Below are 20,704 nucleotides of genomic sequence, written 5' to 3' on the forward strand. Positions count from 1 at the left end.
TAGAGCTACAACACTTTTAGAATAATACAACAAATTTAAGAGAGTGTTCAAAGGTAGTAAGGCGTGCAAGCAGGATAATATGGTTGTTTAGAAAGGATCAGCTGGTATGCCAGGACTTCTCATTAAGGTAGGTTAATAGAGCCGATTGAAAAGAAGATAATTCCTTAATGGTGGCAATGGATTGCGGAAGGGCGTTCCACTCATTTATTGATAAAACTAGAGGTGAGTGTAAATGTTTTTTTTTTTTTTTTTTTTTTTTTTTTTTTTTTTTTTTTAGGCCGAGAAAAAGGTGGGTAGACCTTGAGTGCGTGGTCAATACGGGCGGAGATGTGGGCTGCTGGATGAATGAATTTGCGTGAAAAGGCACTGTCGCTGTAATAAATAGTATGAAAAAAAAAGGTAATCGCGAATACTTTCTCCGTGTTACAAGAGGTAAAATGCCAAGTGTTCTTTTTATGGATGACACACTGTGATAACTTGAATACGAGGACGAGATAAATCTAGAGGATTTACTTTGAATGGATTCCAGCATGTAGGTATAAGGTATACTTGATGGGGATGCCATATGTTGGACGCGTACTCTAATGATGGTATAATTAGTGAATGAAATGCCTGAAGTTTAGTTCCTGAATTAGCAAGGCGTAGGCGACTCTTTGCTTATCATAAAAGGAAAAAAAGAAAACCTTTTTTATGAGCACCGTTCTGTATTTTATTGTTTTATCTTGTGATTTTGTATGTATATAACATTCTGATGTGTGTAATTCGCTTGTTGGATGCATCCTGTTGCCGGTTATATCATTATTTTGTATGCATTGTGAAAAAGGAGATCCCCCGGACAATTCTACTTGGGACCTCTTAACGTACTGCTGAAAATGTATGCTTGTTTTCTCTTGTGCTAGATAAACTTCAAACTTCAATTATTGCCCCTTCTTATCAGTAGCTACATACTGCAAGACCCGGGTAGCGTCAGCTTATAAAGGGGGGAGGGGGGGGGGGGATTCCAGGTCGTATATGCGGCGACCCATTCGCACGGTAGAGTGTCCGCGTAGCCATAGCTCTAGACCGGGGCAATCCCAGACGAGATGATTTAAAAGCTCGAAATTGGATGTGCTATGTTTTCGTCCTTTCCGTTAAGCCGTCTCGTGGTGAGGTCACCTCCTCGACTTCACCCTCACCATAGGCGAAGTAAACCCAATATTATGTCTACCACCACCGCTGGAGATCCAACATCTCTTCCTGCGGAAGTGAGGAGCTGTCACCCACGATACGGGCTAACGGCTGAGCTATCCTGCAATTTTACGCGCTTAGTAATTTGCGTGGCGTTTAGCGCACCACGCGGAATATGAGAGTGGCTGCGTCTGCGCGTGTTTTTCGGAAGCCACGACAGACAATAATCAAAGGGCAGAAACACGTCGTGGAGTTTCCGGGACATGCATTATAATGTATATCTACTGCGACGGCAACGCCCCGAGTGTAGATAGAATGCGCTTCTACGACAGATGTCGAAAACCTCTTCCCTTCTGTCACACGAACAATGACGACAACGAAAACGACAACAACGGAAGCAATTACGGCGTTAGCAAAAAAAAAAAAAAAAAAAAAGGATGCCATGGGGGGCGAGCGGCGAGATGTAAAGGCATGCTCATCTTGTCGTGCTCCTTGGCAACCGTATGCCGTATTTTCGAACATGACAGAATTAAAAAAAAAAAAAAAACGTTTTGAGAGAAGAACGATTCAGCAGAGGCAGGCTTAAAAGAGCAGCTTAGTGCTTCTTCGAGAACGTTTTAAAAAACAAGAAAGAAACTGTCAGTATTCGTGACCACGGTAGACACCGTGAAAAGACGAACGGAGACGTCGCGACCCGCTGTGACGGGCCGTGGCGCATATATGTTTGCGAGAGCTCATCCTCTGGTCCTTCCCCCGCTTTCTCGTCTGCTTTCTTCCAGCTCGCTTCAAAAAACAAGAAAAAGAAAAAAAAAAACACAGCTGATGCTTTGCTATTGTGCAGCTCTAGCAGCTAAGCTGCGCGGTCGGCTGAGTGTGCGCAGTATTTCTCGCGCCATTGCCTCTCTTCTGTCCGTGTCGATTCAACGTAGGCCAAGCGCACGGGTCAGGTGCCTTGAAGAGCACTATGCCATCGTCTGACACGCGGGTGAGTACACATTCAGGAGCTTCGTTCGATCTGCGGCGCATTTATAACGTTTGGAACGTGCGTATAGGTGCATACGATGTATATGTGCATACGTCACAGTGTACTGACGCAAACATTTTTTTTTCTTCAACGGGCTGAAATATATAAAAAAAAAAAGACTCCGACGGTATCAGTCGTACTGTCAGCAACATAAAGAACAAAAAACCTCTTGAATTTCCGCACTCTATTTCTCGTGAAGACTACAGTGTAACATAGAAAGTCAGTATCGCTCGTTACTTTAACATTTCGAAGAACTTATAACCTGCCTTTATTCCTCATCAAACTATTAGCCGCACTAAAGCTGCTTAAATAGCAGCTTAATAACATCTTATTAGCTTAATAAAGCCGCACGAGCGCTTCTGACACGATTCTGATCACTTTTGCAGTCCCTGCCGGAAAGGGAGTTCAGTGAATTCAAGGCACGCTGCGCCTTGCATAGTGCTCGTCACCGATTTGAACTTCTTTCTCTTCTCGCTGTCTCACTTTTGTTTGATCCTCCTCTCCACGATTAGGGTATCCTTCCTTTCCTCCCTCTCTCTTAATACTGCACAATATTTGCACAAACTGGTGTTGGAAGCATCCTTTGACTTCCATCCCTCCTCCAAGTGTTGATTTAGTTTTCAAAACGTAAGACAATTCAAAGCTACGGCTGGCCATTGAAAATTTTAACCAAAATTACACTAGCGAGTTTTGTACATTAACTTCGAAGAAAAAAACTGTGCTACTTGAATCGGCATTTGACTTTCATATTACGTCAGCGACACCTTTCATGAGTGGACATAAGTATCAATATCTATAGGATAGGATATATGAATAAACTTTATTTGTCCAACGGTTATGGCTGTTGGTTGACGTTAAACTTACTAAATCTTTTGTGGTTGGTGTCTTGTTTTATTTCATCAAGAGAGAAAGAGGAAAGGAGAAGGGAAAGGCTGGAAGGTTCACCAGAACAAAAATCCGTTTTGCTGCCCACTTGAGGGTGGGGGAGTTCGGGACGTAGAAAGATATGCAATATCTATAAAGCATATCTTTCTACGTCCCGAACTCCCCCACCCTCAAGTGGGCAGCAAAACAGATTTTTGTTCTGGTGAACCTTCCAGCCTTTCCCTTCTCCTTGCCTTTTTCTTTCTTGATGAAATAAAACAAGACACCAACCACAAAAGCTTTAGTAAGTTTAACGTTTAGGCTTCCACACGGGAGCCTTGTTCACAAATGAGACTAAAAGCGATAAACAGTCAAATGATGTGTCCGGGAGACCTAGCGTCCTCCAGTGGCTAATTTCCATCGTTTCGAGTGTCCATCATGGTTTGAATATGAAGTGACTCTACATAGAGACGCATGTTACGATTCTTTTCTTTCGCATTCACACGTGCCTGATCCTAGTTAATAACGTGCCCTGATGAAACACAATGTTGGAAAGCGCGCCCGAAGACACGTGTTTATTCTAAACGTCGTTTTAGCTGTAATTAACTGGAATCAGGCACGTGCAAGTGCGCAAGAAACAAATCGAGACATACGTCTTTATCCGGAGTCGCTTTGTATTCAAACCATGATGGGCACTCTCAATCGAAACGATTGAAATTTGCCACCTGCGTACTAGGTAGGCGTCTCGGACACATCATACGACATAATTAAGCGACCTGTTTTATCGATTTTACTCTCATTTGTGAACAAGGCTCCCGTGTGGGAGTCGAAACGTTGACCTTATTAAATCTTTTCTAGTCGGTCTCTCGCTTTATTTCGTCCTGTTCCATATCCCTATATACCCGACCGGATTCCGTCCAACTCTCAATTTCATACTCTTTCTCTGTCAAACTGCACACAGACGCAATCATAAGTGCATCTGCAGTGAGGGCATTTACTTCCCTATTCGTCTCGCTGGCATGAAGTGTTGCGCCCTTGGGTGCATGGGAGATTTTGTACTGACTCCAGAGAGACATGAAGCCAGTCGGAACATTGCAGTCCTTTCTATGGTCCGCTTCCTTGCTGTTGAACAAGCGCGAAGCGCGGAGCTCGCAATATCACCTCTGGAAATTTTGCGCCGAGCAGCAGCAGAAATAAGGGAGAGCAAAAAGAAGAAAGAGGAGGCGGGACTTATGATGAAGGCCCACGGCTCCGATGTCACGGAGGAAAGAAAGAAACCACGCAGGACGGAACCAGATGTCGCGCCGCTAGCCTTCGCAGAATCGCAAGCCAACTCTCCATGTAGCGGTCCCCTTTACTTTTCTATCTCTCCCGTACCTCCAAAAGTCGACCCACGCACGTGGCCCTGCGCTCGGCGGACTCGTCCCAGTGCGTTTGGTTTCAGGCAGGTTTTAATCGACGCGCACTTGTTCCGGGGTCCTTTGCCAATCGCTCTGCGCACATCTTTCTCCCGATGTGCTTGCGAAATTTCTGTCGTTTACTGCAACTTACACATTTATTGTCGTCATTGCGACGTGCCAGTGCGGCAGCCACGCGTTGCTGTCGCGCACGTTGTCTTTTCGGAATAGCGTGCGCTGAGCCGCTGAGCACTTTCGGACATGATCGCATGGTGGGCCGACTATTATTGCTCCACCCTCTGTGCATCATCCATGCACGTGCACTCAGAACTCACTGTCTCCCTCTTTCGATTCCCCCTTTTCTTTACCCCCAATGTATAGGGTAGCAAACCGGACGCTGCCTGGTTGACCTCCCTGCCTTTCCTCTCCTTGCACTCTCTCTGTCTCCTAGTCTTCTCTTTCTTTTCTTTTTGTAGCGTTAGCTACACTGGCCTAGCCAAGCCCGTTTCGCGCGGCACATCAAGAGCCGTGCTGCGCATGCGCAAGGATCAGTGATGTCACACGGCTTGCGCACCGGAGCCACCGGAGCCGGCACCTCTCGCGCACTCCGCCGCCGCCGTGCGCGACTCACCGCCGCCGGTCTGCGCATTCCAGAGGAGTGACGTCGTAGCCGTGGTAGACGCACTGGCGCCGGCGCGCGCTCGCTGTGCAGTCGCCGTCTGACACTGCGCTTCTGACTGGCGTTTGCCAGTGTGGTATAGCCATGGAGAAGAAGAGCGCAAATGCTGCTCAACAGCGCAGAAGAACGGAGAAGCTTCACTCATCGGATCCCGAAGTAGTTGCCTGGCAATTAGCGGTTGAGCGTAGGAGGAATGAATACATGTGCCACATAATACGTATACCGCGTGTGTGTCATTGGAGCAGCAGTAAGCATGACAATCAAGCTAATCCTTGACAATCTAGACAACCAGGAAAGCTAAGAATAATCAGCTGAACCTTTGCTAACGCTACGTATATCCTGGCATAGCCGAGCTAAGCCACTGCAACTTTTTTTTTTCCCATTCCTCAATGCTGGGCATAGGAGAAATACAAGGGGTACGTGGCTAATGTCGCCACTGGCCAGTGAGGCAAAGGGAGCGTGACTCTCCTGCCGCATGGAGGCTCTCCTCATCGCACCATGGCATCAACGTTTCATTTCCTTCTACCTTTGCTCCTACTAAAAACCATTAAAAAGATATTGCGGTAGAAGGCGCCTTCAAGAGCGTTGTAAAGCTTCTAGTGTGTATAACCGATATAGCCCACGGGGTCTGCTGATGAGGGGCTCTTTGAAGTAGTTTCTCTGACCCCCCTCCCTCTATACCCAACTCAGTTGGCCCTTTTCGGCGGAAACCTCCGTGCCCCGCGCAACTCTTTGGAGATGTTCGTAAGCTCTTGTCTGGTGGTGCTCTTTCCTCCTCGCTCAAGTTGCATTCTTGAGCACGGTGTAAGAATATTCTTGAGGCACTTGCCTCCTCACCCAGGACTGCAGCCCCCCTCTCTTCTTTTGTAATGCATCACACCAGCTATATCCCATAACCCTGTCGGGCTGCCGTACTACACCGAGCAGAACTCACGCAACTATACTTCAATTTATATACTTTCCTGGTATATTTCAAGAAAAATAAAGCATCTGAATCTAGTGCGCTGTGTACGTATTACAGAGAAATAGAGGAGTTCCATAATGGTGTTTCATACGACGGCGCAGTCAGTATACTCAATTAGGTTCCTACCATTTAAAATTAGTGGCGGTCCTCCATATGCCATATGTTCATAGTACTGGGTTTATACAGCCTATGGAGATGACTGTGTGATCGTCATGCCGAAAGCCTGCGATCTACAAGATCATTCTTTCGTGAAAGTGCTGCTTATGTAAGAAGTGTGTACGCTGCACAGGAACCTCCGCCTGACTGGATGCACTTGATGGATGCATGTGTGTGTTTACCCGAGTTTTAAGCGTGTAGCTATGTCCGCGCTGTAATATATGTTCAGTTTTGTTTTCCATGTAATAAAGAAAAAAAAAGTGGGTGTAAAGCGTAGTGATATGACGCTCGCCTTCAGGCCATGAGTACCCGGGTTCAAATCCCGCCTCGCCAAGAAAGTTTATATTGTTTTTTCTCTCTCTCTCTCTCTCTCTGTGTGTGTGTGTCTCTCTCGCTCTCATTTTCTCTCGCCCATAGCAAGTTGTGTTACAATCGTCGGTACAATGCAACCATATGGTTCCCATAAATGCATGTTGTGCAAGCGTAGATGCATAGTGCAGTGGTTATTTCTTTCTTTCTTGGCAAGGCGGTTCGAATGCCGCCTTGCCAAGAAAGTTCATTTTGTTTCATTTCTCTCGCTCTCTGTCTGTCTCTCTTTCTTTCTCTATCTGCACCTCCTCTCTAATTCCTATGCTTTGCTTTCACTCTCTCCCAGCTCGGCGATGCTGCGCACGACAGCGACACCAACCTATAGCGAGGCTTTAACAGAAAAGAAAGCACCAGATCTAGTGGAACGTTCGCGTAAATATTTGTGCACTCTCTGTGATGTAAGAGTCCTTCGGATTTACAAGCGTTTTATTTTTCTCCTTTTTCTTTCCTCGTTAAGAGTCTCCGGGGTTTGTGCATGCTGCCGGTAGCCTCGGTTTTTCTGCTGCCATTGTGGGGGCTAGCCGCAGCTGGACGGTGTCCAGTACTACAGACTGCGGCTCAAGTGGACTGGTCAGCGGTGCGTATGTGTACACATCCGACAGCGATCTCGCATAAAGTGACTTACGTACTGCATAGGTTACGTAAACCAGCAATACCATTAACAAATACACTATACGCACAACAGTTGCACACCTGACACTCCTTCTTGCACGGTCGTAATTGCCTCTCATGCCAATATGCGTCCCCCGCCGGGTACGTAAAACTCAATACCTTGGCGCGTCTCTTGGTATAGCAAACTTGTCATAAATGATCACTTAATATACATTTGCGACAAACATAAAAGCATTTCATTCATGGCAGTTATTTAATCAAAACCATTGTCCCAGCTTCTGTGAAAAAAGCTTGGTTTAGCCTGTTAAGTCTTGGTTTAAATTGGTTAAAGGTATACACTTATCGTTCAGCCAGGTATGACGGCTGTGCCTAGGTAGGTGGCTAGACATGACTGTGATTAGGCTTGGGTAGACACGCATCGTTAGCCACACATGAAGCAGATTCGTCCAAAGCCTGCCTTTGTCTACGGCTGTGTTCCCGATTCCGGCGTTTTGTGAGCCGAACGGCTCGCTCTTCCTCAGTGTCCGCCGATAGCTTCGCGCGCTTGGCATTTCGGACCCTCTCCAGTGAAGCAGCTCGCCGGGCGATATCCGTGTGGTGGTCAGACGCTGCTTGCTGACGCCGGCTTAAAGCCTCTCGCTCCCGCGCAACGCTCACAAAAGACGGCCCGGCCTCGCTTGACTGGGCGCATCTCGCACTGACTAGGCGAGCGTGGCGCTCCTCTTAGCCAGGCGCGCGGTGAGTCACGTGGTCAGGCGGCGACCCAGCTGCGGAGAGCGCATGCGCCAAGCCGGCGGCAGCGGCTAGCGCACGCGGCGGCGGCGGAGCTCGGCGCGGCAAGTCACGTGATGGTTGCCAATTTAGGCACAGCTGCGGTCAAATAAAGGTCAAATTGCTGGCGACGGCGAAACTCGGCTCAACTAGGTTAGTAAACTTTCGCTTTAAAAATCTGTCCTGCCTGTACTCGAGCATGCATATATATGATAGTTGTGTCCCAAGATATGCCGCGTTTAATTGTCCATCATGTGTTCTTCACAATGACAGCGATGGGTTGATAGTATGTAGAAAAAAAGTATATTGAAGTCAATTACATGCAAATCTTTATTGACTGTTCGTCGGGATGAACAATCATTGTTCAGTATCAATCACTGTTGATCTCGACTTGTTATACGGCACTTTTGGATTCAGGCGCGAATTATTGCACTGCTTCTCGAGAGTTACATAAATTTCACGGCTTGTATAGTGCCTCAAGCAGCCAGTGCGCGTGTCAATTTTGCGTGTATTCGCAGGCTTCTCCCATGCATGGAAAAACACTTTTATGTAGCACGTATAAGGCGTTTTTAAGAGCAAAGCTGTATTAGGAGTTTTTCATGCTGCTCTACAATTTTCTCACTGACACTTTTCATCTAATTATATTATTTGAGAAGTTGAGAAATAATTAAGAATAATTATGTAATTAGGCGGAATGTAAAAACATGAGTATCTTCAAGAGATGGCAACCAACAATACCGATTGATTTCTGTCTACAGTTGCATGGCATTTGCATATGTTTAAAGTTTCGCTCAAATTACGGGGTACACCCGCAGTATGCTGCTACTATAGTCGTAAGGGCTGATGTAGAAGCATAACGGACGGCCAAGTCTGCCGGAATGAGTGTCAAAACCTCTGCGATGTCCTGCTCTCAATTGACTACATACTGCGTCATGACGTCACAACACAGTAGAAACTAAACCGTCACTGGCTATAGACAAAGCTAATATAATAAATTATTGAGAGTACTCTGAGGCTTGACAGTACTTTTTTTTTCTTCACAGCAACAGTGAATAAGCGAATGTCAAGAGTCAAAGCCTAAATCATGACTGATGTGATAACAACATGGCGAATCAGACAGTAGGCGGGTTTCTTGCACATGACCAAGCATACCGGTGTTGAGACATCGCTTGCATATAGCACCATAATGCCCGTTTCGAACGAATGCTATGGTTTGAGCTTTGGATAACAGCTTTGGATAAATGGAACTATGACTTGAATATCCCGCTGAGGTCGGATAAAATCACACTTTGTGTACATCGTCAGATTTTTGTATATAGTACAACCGTTGATAGATCTGGCAGCAGCCTATGGCTACGGATCCTGTAAAATGTGCATAAACATAAGTTTTGCGTATGAACATTTCAATCAATTGCAGTGAATTGAACGTACCTCATCGTGTGGGTACGAGAACTCTCCGAAATCATGTTGTATGTGACTAGGCGTTACTCCCGCTGAAGGAATCACCCGACTGAGTTCTACTTTGTTCGTTCAGCGCATATTCTACATTTGAAATAGTCGCACGCTCCCAAGGAAGCGATATTTTGGTGCAGAGAAGACTCACGCAGACGCAGCAACATTACATCTTTACAAGTGCAGTTAAACCTGCTTATAACGAACCTCCATATAACGAATTCCTGGATATAACGAACTTTTTGGATTCCCCGCCGTTACTCCATGGAAGCACATGTATTTGAGACCTCTACGTAACGAAGTGGCAGCGGGAGACACCCTCGATATAACGAATTTCCCCCTCCGACCACCTAGAGATTTCGCCCCAAATTTTGTCATTTTTGCGCGAGCAGCAACCGGAAGCACCTTCTCCACCGCGATAGAATGCGAAGCGAGCGCAAGTGTGCGTGCGTGCGTGTGCGAGGCGGCCCTGTATCCCTCGACCTGGCGATCTTGCCGCCGCGGGCGTGACCTTTCCCCCTCCCTTCATTCAAATCTGATCCTGCCGCTTGCTGCAGCTGGCCTAGCCCGCCAAGCCGGCACGCTCTCCTTTTCCAGCTGATGTTGCCGACGCGCTGGTACACGTTGTGGCACATCAGACTCGATGAGCGCGGACACGCGCTGTGAAACGCTGGTGGCGTGTGGAAGCGCCGCTGGAGAAGCGAGCGAAGTGACCTTCGTGCTGTTGTCTATCACTTCAACGCAAACTGAGCGCCGAGAACACACAGCACGCAGAAAGCTACGAGCCGCCGACGCACATACACTGCTAGACTCTGCCCCAACGCAGATCGCTTTCAAGATACGGCCTGCGCGACCGCGCGCCGCCCCGCTATCCCTCCCCCCTCGCTCCCTCGCCGGTGCCTCGAGCGCAACGGAAGAAGCGCGCTTCCTCCCAGCTTTTCTTGCGCGCGCGAGATTTAGACGCGGTCGTCGGCTCCCCTCGCACGTTTTCACTCGCACATACAGCATACGGCGCGCGGCGACTGCGTTATCGCCCTTGGACTTTAGGGTACGGCCACGCTAGCAGCAAAAACGCGCGTCAGAAACGCGCGGCAACGCGTCATGCCGCGCGCCGCAAAAGCGGCAGGAATCGGGGGTCTTGCGGCGTGCCGCGCGAAATGGGTTCTGCGGCAAATGCCGCGTGCCGCGAGATGAAGAACCAATCAAGAGCGACGAGGGTGACGTCACGGAGCCATCACAACCGGAACGCCGCCGGTCCGCGCCGGGTTTTCAATCGACGATCGTCGTCTCTCGCATGAAACAACAGCGCTCGCGGTGTTGCACAGAACACCCATACAAACGTGTTGCTCGCCCGTTCGGAGAGCGCGGGAGATTTTATCGCGCTGCGGTGCGGGCCACACTCGCGGCAAGGCGCTGACGCGCAGCAACTTGCCGCTCGCTGCATGACGCGCGCGTTTTTTGCCGCTAGCGTGGCCGTACCCTTATATACGGAATATCTATGAGCCAAAACCAATTTTAGGGCCACAACGCGCCATGGACACCATCTTTATATAGCAAATATGGATCTCAAGGGTCATACTTTTGCTGGCGGAAACCGAAAATACGTCATAGTTGTCGCCCCCGGCACTTTGGGCGGCTAATGCCATCGTCAAGCCACCAAGCCAAGCGACATGAAAAGTCAAAATGGCCGCTCGGGCCGGCGCGGGGTGGCAGTTCGCAACGTATGATGCGGGAACGGTCCCACAGTTGCGACGCAACAGCGGGGTTACCAATGCATTGAGTTCTATGGGAGCTGTGCCGGGACCGGTCGAAAGCGACGTAACAGCCGGGAAAACGCAGCCCCCGGAACGTAACAGCGAGGTTCTACTGTAACACTATACGACGCTACGACGCCATCGTGACGCTCGCTCTTCGTTTCCGATGCCTCGCGCTTGTGCGAAACGACACGCATCCACGCATCCAGTACCTGGTGCGACATTCCGAGGATGAGTGCTTCGACGAAAACGGAAAACGGGTGCGCGTTACAATTGAGGGCGCGTTAGAATCGAGTAAATACGGTAAACATTTATTTTTCGAATTTTCGTGCCGAACCTGCATGTAACGAAATCCTCTTTATGACGAAGTTTTTCGGGAATTTGTCAATTTCGTTATATCCAGGTTTAACTGTACAAGCGAAACACATTGAATGTGGCGTGCACATTTTGAACAAGTATATTAAACCGAGGGACTCATCCGATGCGCGTCGTGGTGACAGCTCGCAGGAAAGTTCTGGCTCGAGATCGCCACCAACCCGCCCATCCAGCAGTGCATCGTGAGGGCCTACTACCCGCGACGAGCCACTATGATGTGGTATCGACTCGAAGGGTAGGTCTCCCCTTCCCCCCTTCCCCTCCCCCTTTCTTTAAATCCAAAGTTGAACTTAGCCGGGACACCTTCACTTTACGACGTCCCTCCAGTGCAGCAATGCGATGTTAAAAAAATAAAATAAAAGTCCTTGTAGCTCTAGTTCATAGCCTTGGCCGATTGGAACGGTGAATCGGCCGGCGCCACATGACGATGTTGCATCGATGGCGATAGCTCCCGGATCACGTGAAGTCATATGCACCTGGCATCGAGCGTGGCCGGATGCAGTGCAAGGGGCAGTGCAGGGAATTACCAGAGAAACGGTTGCTACGGACCATCGCAGCAAGCGCGCTTGGTCCATGACTAGATGTGTGTAGATAACGTGCGCGAAACTTACTATGCCAGGCAGCGGCGCTACTCCCTTTGTCATTGTTTAACGAGTGGTACTCACTCAGAAAGGTATGGGTGCGAGCTAGTTGGGACGGATCATTCATATTTAAAACAGCGCCAAAAAACACGGACAAGAGAGAACACAGGACAGCGCTCGTCCTGTGTTCATTTTTGTCCGTGTTTTTTTGGTGCTGTTTTAAATATGAATGGTACTCACTCTTGCCGCCGTTCAGGGGTTAAAGTCTTTGGAGCTTAGCGATGCAACGCTGACGTGATTTTTTTTTTTTTGAAAAGTGATTTTTTTATCCACTAGGAAAGTTGTACATAGAGAAGGGCCGGCAACAAAGGCTGTCCGTATGTAGCAACGGTCCGTGAACTTGGACACTCATATTCATTCTATTCCTTAATATGCCAGTCACTATTTTTACAGCCAACTACTGCAGACGTCTTCAATCCACCGCTCCACATTTTTCAGCGTGAATGGAGCACAGTGCGTGAGCGAAAACCCAGTTATATTGCCGACAGCTGATCACACAGAAACAGGGCAGAATCGGTAATGGGTTCGTATTCGTGCACTTTCGTTGAGGCAACGTATGGCGCGCCGCCGAAAGCGCCGTCTCGTTTCTCGAAAAAAACCTGTTCCGCGAAAAGCGTCAATATTCCCTGTCAGGTAACGATAACAAAACCACAGGCTGACTATAACGTTTCAATTAAGTGTATGCCAGCTATTGCTCCGCCGCCAGAGCGCCGTCTTTCAACGCGTCTGGAATTGCACTTACTTTGCAGTGGTATAATCAACGGTACACAAGTTAGCGGAACAAAATAGCGCCAAAAGAAAAGATGAGTAAGCAACAGGAGTGGACTAAAGCGCAGGTTGAATATCCGCGCTTTGTCAAACAATGACGCCGCTGCCGAAGAACGCGGCTTCACGACGAAATAAAGTGGTGGCATTGTGGTATACAATCTGACGTAATAAAGTATTATCGCTTTCTTTTTTATTTTTAGATACGGTGGTGTGGTAACAAAGAAGAAGCAATACAACTTCTTCGGAGACGAGGGCGTGCAGTATCTGCAAAGAGACGGTAAGACAAGAAGTCTCCTTTTGATTTCGACGTAACAACTAATAACCAGATAACGCTGTGGAGCAAAGACAGGGCAATATTCTAATATATACCAATTCGTAGGTGAATTTGCTGACGTGGTACTAGAAATACTGGTTCTACGTATTGATACACACTCTGTGTGTGTGATCTGATTATGAGGGATGCCGTAAGGGGGTAGGCCGGATTGTTTTGGACAACCTGGGGTTCTTTAACTTGCACCTAAACATAAGTACACGTGCGTTTTTTTTTTCGTATTTTTCTTTTCTTTTCCTTTCTTTTTTTATTTCACCTTCATTGAAAGCAGCCTCCGGGACCACGCCCGTGCGTGCGTGTTAATTGGGTCTCTTCAGGTGGGTGAGCATTTACATACATAGATAAACAAACAAATAAATAAACAAACAAATAAATAAATCCACATAGCAATTAAGTCATATCTGCTTAGAAGAAATCCAGCGATTAGCGCACGGTTTTCCAGATATTTATTACGAAAATATGCGCCGAATTATAGTTACCGAGAAGCGTCCCTCATGCATTCTGGGACAAAAGTAACTGCAACGCAAATGCATTTTTAATCAGATTTTAGGGACCAATATCTCTAGAAGTTTTTGCGGCGCTCCCGTTTCAGAGTTGTATACGTCTGCGGTACTTCCCCAAGAGACTCTCAATCTATGCAAAGAGACGTGTTGTCTTGTCGAATGTGGTCTTGTCGAATGTGAATGTCTTGTCGATTTCTTGGCATTACCTTGGACCACAGGCTACTCTGGCGCTGCGCTGTTGACCATGTTGTGGCGTCATCGTCACAGAGGCTACATGTGCTCAAGCGAGTCGCTGGCATACGCTGGGGCAACCACCCGACGTTGATGCTACGGCTACATACAGCGTTGGTTACCAGTCGGATCCTATACCAGCTACCCCTGATGTCACCCTCAGATCGCCAATACGAGTGCTTAGAAGCCATCCACAGAAAAGGTATTCGACTTTGCCTTGGAGTCCCTCAGCCAGCGTCGAACAAGAAAGTGCTCTATGAAGCTGAGTCACGCCCTCTGCGACTTCAGGCTTCCCAGAGTCTCATGATCCAGTTACTACGATTGAGTGAGTCTACGCCCGGCAAAGCCCTGTTAAGACGTATAAGTAACAGGCCACGGTCACATTTTTATGCAGCACTGAATACACTTCGCGTCTTAGGATTGCGCTGCTCGAGACAGAGGGAAAAGATAGAACCGCCCTGGACATTCGAGGACATCACATGCGACTTAAGTATACCACGATTGCAGTCAAAGAGCTGCATTCCATCTGCAGAAGCCAAGTCATTAGTCCTACAACATTTGCACACGACTTACCCAAACCACCTACAAGTATACACAGATGGCTCTGTCAAAGTAGACGAAGACTGCTGTGCAGCTGCATTCTGTATTCCCTCTCTGAGATATACATTGTCTGGCCGTCTGGACTGTGTGGCCTCGTCGACAGTTGTGGAAGGCGTAGCAATAGCTTCTGCTCTGCGCAAACTAAAGACTCTGCCTTCGCAGAAGGTGGTTGTCCTTACGGACTCAAAGGCCGCGTCACAACAACTATACCGCGGTCTGCCATCCACCAAGTTCCCACGCAATTGAATCACTAACCCTTGTGAAAGAACTCAAGAACAAAGGCTTCACGGTAAAGTTTCAGTGGATTCCCTCCCACATTGGTAGTACTGGCAACGAAAAAGCTGATGCGCTTGCATAAGCAGCGCTCTATAGCAAAGCCCTATAGCAAAGCATCGACGTTTCTCAAATAGGTAAGGTGCAATTTCGTAATGGTTCGGAAAGCGGACCGTTTGCTCGCTCTTCTTGTGAGTGGTCACAATCACGCTTTTGATGAAAGCACAATTCTAACCAATCATGCGAGAGCAAGGGAACAGTTCGCTTTCAGAACCATTACAAGATCACGATGTCTGCTTGTATAAGGCGCTGTTTTTGAGTGGTCACGTCGAGACTGAAAGGCACCTACAAACCCCCACCCACCTACCTATACCGTGTGTTCAAAATTAAGCATTAAGGAATTTAAAAAAATCACCTGTGGCAGGTAGCATAATTCTTAACATTGAGCTTGGTTATTCAAAGAGGCGGACGTTAGTAGTACGAGAAGTCGCAACACATATTCAACTAATTAACAAAAATTTACTAATTATCTTCTTAGTTAATTACTTTACGACACATATTGCAATTTACGAATTGTAGCCGGTGAGTTTGCAAGACGCATTCACTTGAAATGAATTTCCAGGATGACACCAGTTTCGAGATATGCGCCCTCAAACTCACCGTAAAAATGCACTGTTGTTCCACCTACTTTTTTACCAAAATGCTGTTTTATACATTGAAACACAAAAGTAACTGGAATGCCCATGTATTTTGTCCCACACTTCGGGAAATAATATCTCGAAACTGGTGTCATCCCAGAAATTCATTTCAAGCGGATGCGTCTTGCGAACTCACCGGCTACAGTTCGTAAATTGCAATGTGTGTCGTAAAGTAATTCACTAAGAAGTTCAATAGTCCATTGTTGTTAATTAGTTGAATATGTGTTTCGATTTCTCGGGCTACTAACGTCCGCCTCATCGAATAACCCAGCTCAATGATAAGAATTATGCTACTTGCCACAGGCGATTTTGTTAAAATTCCGTAGAGCTTAATTTTGAACACCCGGTATAAGGCCACTGAAAAATAGGTACACCTGCACACGCACACACCTACGCAGTCTTTGCATACACACACATTTCACATGTTCACGCATGTTCACCTACACACAATGTATACAGTTCATCTTCACACACACGCGCGCACATGTGCCTGCAAATTATCTATCGACATCCACATGACTTTCCTGCATCATCTGTGAATGATGACATCATGATCTACCGCTGCTTCATGCTGCTGTCTACGAGTCTGCAACATTACCTATGGGCAACCTTCTAGCGTAACAGTTTGACTGCATTTTGTTTGTTGCTCGTAAACACGACACAAAGTACAGACCACAGATGTCGCAATATACCATGCAGCTATGCAACTGACCATACACCAAAACGTGCCGACAGAGCGCTGCTCATGTCTGCGTCTCCAGTATTCCGGTTTTTGACACATATATCGGTTTATGACATACGCCAGCTTCGCTTCCCAAGTATACCCGTGTAGTTACATCGACGACCACATTTTGCATTTAAAAGAAATTGCGGTAGAACGCATCCCACGATGACCGTCAACGGTAATGCGTTAGCACTGAATCAATATAGCGACACAACGTATTGAAGTCATCAAAACGAGGCATGTCTACGAGGCGTGTACGGTAGCGGGACTCCTCTTTCGCGCTTCCCTAAAAGCACTCGGCGCCATCTCGCGCCACCACCGCGAAGCCTGCGTATGGCTTCCGAAATGCACGGCGCCTGAGAAACGCGTCACGTAGCGACCAGGCTCCTCACTCGCGCTTCTTTCTGGACACGTGGCACCACCTAGTGACACGGCTGCGAAGTCCGCGCGTGACCTCAGAGACGAGAAGCGTGGTGCGCCGGTGGCTGAAAATGCTGAGAATTGTTGCCCAGCTTGCCGCACACTCAGTGGCACATACTCAGTAACCCAAGTTGGTGAGAGGTTCAATGCAGAGCGGCACATAGCTAGTGCATTCATGACGCAGCTCGCTAAACCGTAGACGTGAAAGGCGTTCATTGACGCACATGGTCAGTGTATTTGTGCCGTAGCCTGCTGACGCATCGGGTTGCTGTCTTCGAGGAACCCTTGTGACGTTGGTTCAATTCTGCTCAGCATTGGAGAAATTTACGGGATCTTATTCGTCGTTGTAGAGTGGCACGTTCCTATAGTGGCACTTACCTAGTTTGCATCAAAGACGTTCATTGAAGAGCGGCACACGCCTACTGGCACATACCCAGTCTTTCTAGTCGGCGACAGAGAGTTTGTAGCAGCACCAACGAGGCAACGTACTGAAAGGTAAGACCGAGCTACTGCCGACGCCATGCACGTTTCCCTGCGTTCACACCGAACACGTGCAGCGCCTGTGACTATAGCCAGCACCTCCGATGGCGACTCGGCAAGTTTCGACCTTGGAAGAAGAGTTGGGCTCACAGTTCACTCGTCGAGTAGCGTCGGAAGTCGCTGCCTCTCTTCGCCTCGCAACGTTTCTGATACTAGTTCCTGTTGTAGACCTGTGTTTATGCAATTGCATCACGTAAACACATGCAATCTACAAGTTTCTTCGAGCAGTGGTATCTATCCAGTCCCACGTCTACAGTGATCCATGTCGGCGTGAAAGAGGTTCATTGAAGAGTGGCACGTATGTACACATTGCCACATACTCAGCGGCCCAAGTTGGCTCATTTCGAATCCTAGCTGTTACGTCAGCACAGCTGCCCGATGTGCTACCCATTTCACCACTGACTACCAGTGACCCCCAGGTAGACGGGAAGACGGTTAGATATAGCCATACATAGATAAATATAGATACATAGATAGAAACTACATACACAGAGAGACAGCCCCCGGAAAGTGTGGAAATTACTCGAAGAATTCCAGCCCATTAAAAAAAGAAAAACAAAGGAGGGAAAGAGCGCTAAATAGCGCGAGCTAACATTCTACAATTTGTTTTTTTGCAGGAAAGTTTTTTCAACAGATACTGGACACCGACAACCAGTCCTGGGCTCTGGTTCATGTGTGTTCCAAAAACGGTAAGAAAAATGGTATAAACCTACAAGGGGACGTTCCCCTGTGCTTTCCGCGAGACGTGCTGCAAACTGCGCGCCGGCTGCCACGTGCCTCACTCTTTGCGTGTTGATGTGGACGGCCCCGAAATTCCTCTTGGGCATATAGCACAATGTGCGCTTGTCGAGGTGATGCTTGCGCACGTTCCCGATGTGCGCGTGGTATTAGCATGAGAAGTCCCCGCAAGCGACTGAATTATGCCTGCTAGAAGTAATGGTGTGCAAGGAATCCGTGGAAGCGGTCCTTTCAACAGACCCTCCCGTCTCAAGGCAGGATATCTATACTCGATTTGGGGGCGCAGCCAAATCCAAGATTCTGTGAACGCATAGGCATGCGCAAGTGTATCCACCAAAGGAAGTGGGTTCGGTGGCGAAAAGGGTGCCTTCATTATCTCCTAGTGCCCATACAAAAGCACTATGCTCTACCTTCCTCCCGCTCTTCCTGGTGACAACTAGAGTGACAAATAGTGGCAAGATATGTTCACCAAGATCAAGCGGCGCACACTGTCCACAGCGCGCGCCGCACAATGTCGTAGGTAATGGGTATAAGGTGGCTACAATGAGCAAGACTATCCCGGGTGTTTTTTCTAGGAGGTCCAAAATTAAAAAAAAAAAGAATGCCTGTGGCAGATAGCACAATTCTAACCCTTGATCTAAATTACTTGGTGAGGCAGCCGTTACTTCTATGAGAAATCAAAATGCCTCATTAAATAAGTGACATAATTACGGTAATAAACTTTTTCACGAATTACTTTACGGCACATATTTCAATGTATGAATTATAGCCGCTGAGTTCGCAAGGCGTATCTATCCATATGTAACGAATTCTCAGTACCACACCCCCCCTGTTTCGAGATAACAATGTTTTTTTTCAAAGTGTCCGACAAAATGCATTGGCATTCCAGTTACGTTAAGAAAACGCTGTATTATGCATTGAAGCACAAAATTAACTGGAACACCAGTGCATTTCGTTGGACACTGGAAATTAATATCTGGAAACTATCTTAAGCTATAGGCTTTTTTACGTGGTCCAAAATTTCGTTGCAGTTCGCCTTTATAATATGCATGATCCGATGACTGCCTTCGTGCGCGGTCACCTGCATACCATGTCCGCCATGCGCGCGCAGACGGAAAGTCCAAGATTCTATTCACCACCCTGGAACCGTGGACCATGATGCCCGTGGAAGTGCAGCAGCGGGTCACCGTGGCGCTCCACACGGCGGGGCTGCCCATGCTGCCGCTGATGCAGTCCCCATGCGTGCCACGCCGGGAGCTTATGCCGAGTAGTGACTACGGGAAGTAAAGGAATCGCTTTATCCGAAGTTTCTCGCTGCCCCGACCACCATGCATGCATCTTTAGACCAGATAATTCCAAGTGCAGCAGAAAATTTACAGGGATCGCACCGTGCAGCATATACCATGCATTTCAGTGCTGTGTTGTATACGCACAGCACAGCAGTGCTACCTCGCACAGCGCAGAACCCGCTCCTACCTCGTGCTTAGCACGAGGTAGGAGGTGTGATTCCCCGATGAGGCATCTGCATTTCTATGGGGGCGAAATGCAAAAACGCTTGTGCACTGAAAGGAGTTGCGGCGTGGCAACTCCAGAGTTGGAATGATTCCAGGAATCATTCCACATTTTCAAACACCCGGAATGGAATGGAATAACGGCACTCGTCGGGCAGGTGAATGGAATGGGAGCTCGAGATTACGAAATGAAGCTGAAATGGAATGGGCACAGTCTTGGAGTGCTAAATGTTGATTTTCACCGATGCTACAAAAAACGGAAATTTGTCAATTAGACTAAACTGGACGTCCCCAATTTATTATATTTCTAAATTTTTAGTGCATATATACTGGCTCTTTCAGTATGTCTACATTTAGGTGACTACCTCTCACGCGGTAATTATAAAAAACACAATGTTCTACACATTCTACCTTGCTTAAGAGCCAGAAACATTTGTTTTATTGTAGGTTTAAATGGATTTAAAGAAGGAAACTTTTAGATGTCAAGAATTATTCGATTTAGCTTGACTTTTGATACAAAGAGGTAGCAAATGGGGCACCCTGTGTGATTCTAGAGAGATTTGGAATGCGCGCTCTGTTTTTGTGCACAATGTTGAGTATCCAAAAGGTGCAATTTCAGCTGGCCAGAGAGGTGTGCTAGAAAAAATGGTGCCCGTTAATGCACCACCAAACGTGAAACAACAGTGTCCTGCAAAACATATCAGTGTGTTTCACTTTTATGCTAGTCATCAAAGTGAAAATAATAGCCCGTACGCGGTAAGACGGTATGTACATGATGTTATTTGCAGGGGGTGTGCGAACATTCGAAGCTTTCGAATAACGAATTGAACACTGTCCTATTGATTCGGTCCTCGAATCGTCTAGTCACTGTTTAATTAGGTCTTCAAATCGAATAGACTCTACAGTATAGACCACTTATAACGTAACCGCTTATAGTGCAGGACTGGATATAGTGCAGTCTTTTCAGACTCCCGTTAATTTTCCCATAGCACTCCATGCATGTATACACGTATCGCTTATAGTGCAGTTGCGGGAAACGAAATACTGGTTACAGTGCGGCTGCCTGGGAGTACGGAAGTCAGCGGAGACGGCGAACGTTCCCCTCAAACGGGCGCCCCAAGGAGTGCTCGAGGAAGAAAGAC

At 47.5% G+C, this 20,704-nt stretch overlaps 2 protein-coding genes across 2 annotated transcripts in view; one reads left to right on the forward strand and one right to left on the reverse strand.

Annotated features, from left to right (window-relative positions):
* Positions 1–20,704, reverse strand: part of LOC119445803 (calcium-transporting ATPase sarcoplasmic/endoplasmic reticulum type) — a 663,011-nt gene that overhangs the window by 533,834 nt on the left and 108,473 nt on the right. The gene's annotated exons all lie outside the window — the stretch shown is intronic.
* Positions 2,075–19,348, forward strand: LOC119445807 (uncharacterized). The gene is made up of 6 exons (XM_049663652.1): positions 2,075–2,152; positions 7,078–7,197; positions 11,710–11,819; positions 13,194–13,270; positions 17,931–18,002; positions 19,163–19,348. The coding sequence occupies exons 1-6, from the start codon at positions 2,132–2,134 to the stop codon at positions 19,336–19,338; spliced, it is 576 nt and encodes a 191-aa protein (XP_049519609.1). The 5' UTR covers positions 2,075–2,131; the 3' UTR covers positions 19,339–19,348.

This window comes from Dermacentor silvarum, chromosome 3 (assembly GCF_013339745.2).
Source record: "Dermacentor silvarum isolate Dsil-2018 chromosome 3, BIME_Dsil_1.4, whole genome shotgun sequence".
Lineage (NCBI taxonomy): Eukaryota > Metazoa > Arthropoda > Arachnida > Ixodida > Ixodidae > Dermacentor > Dermacentor silvarum.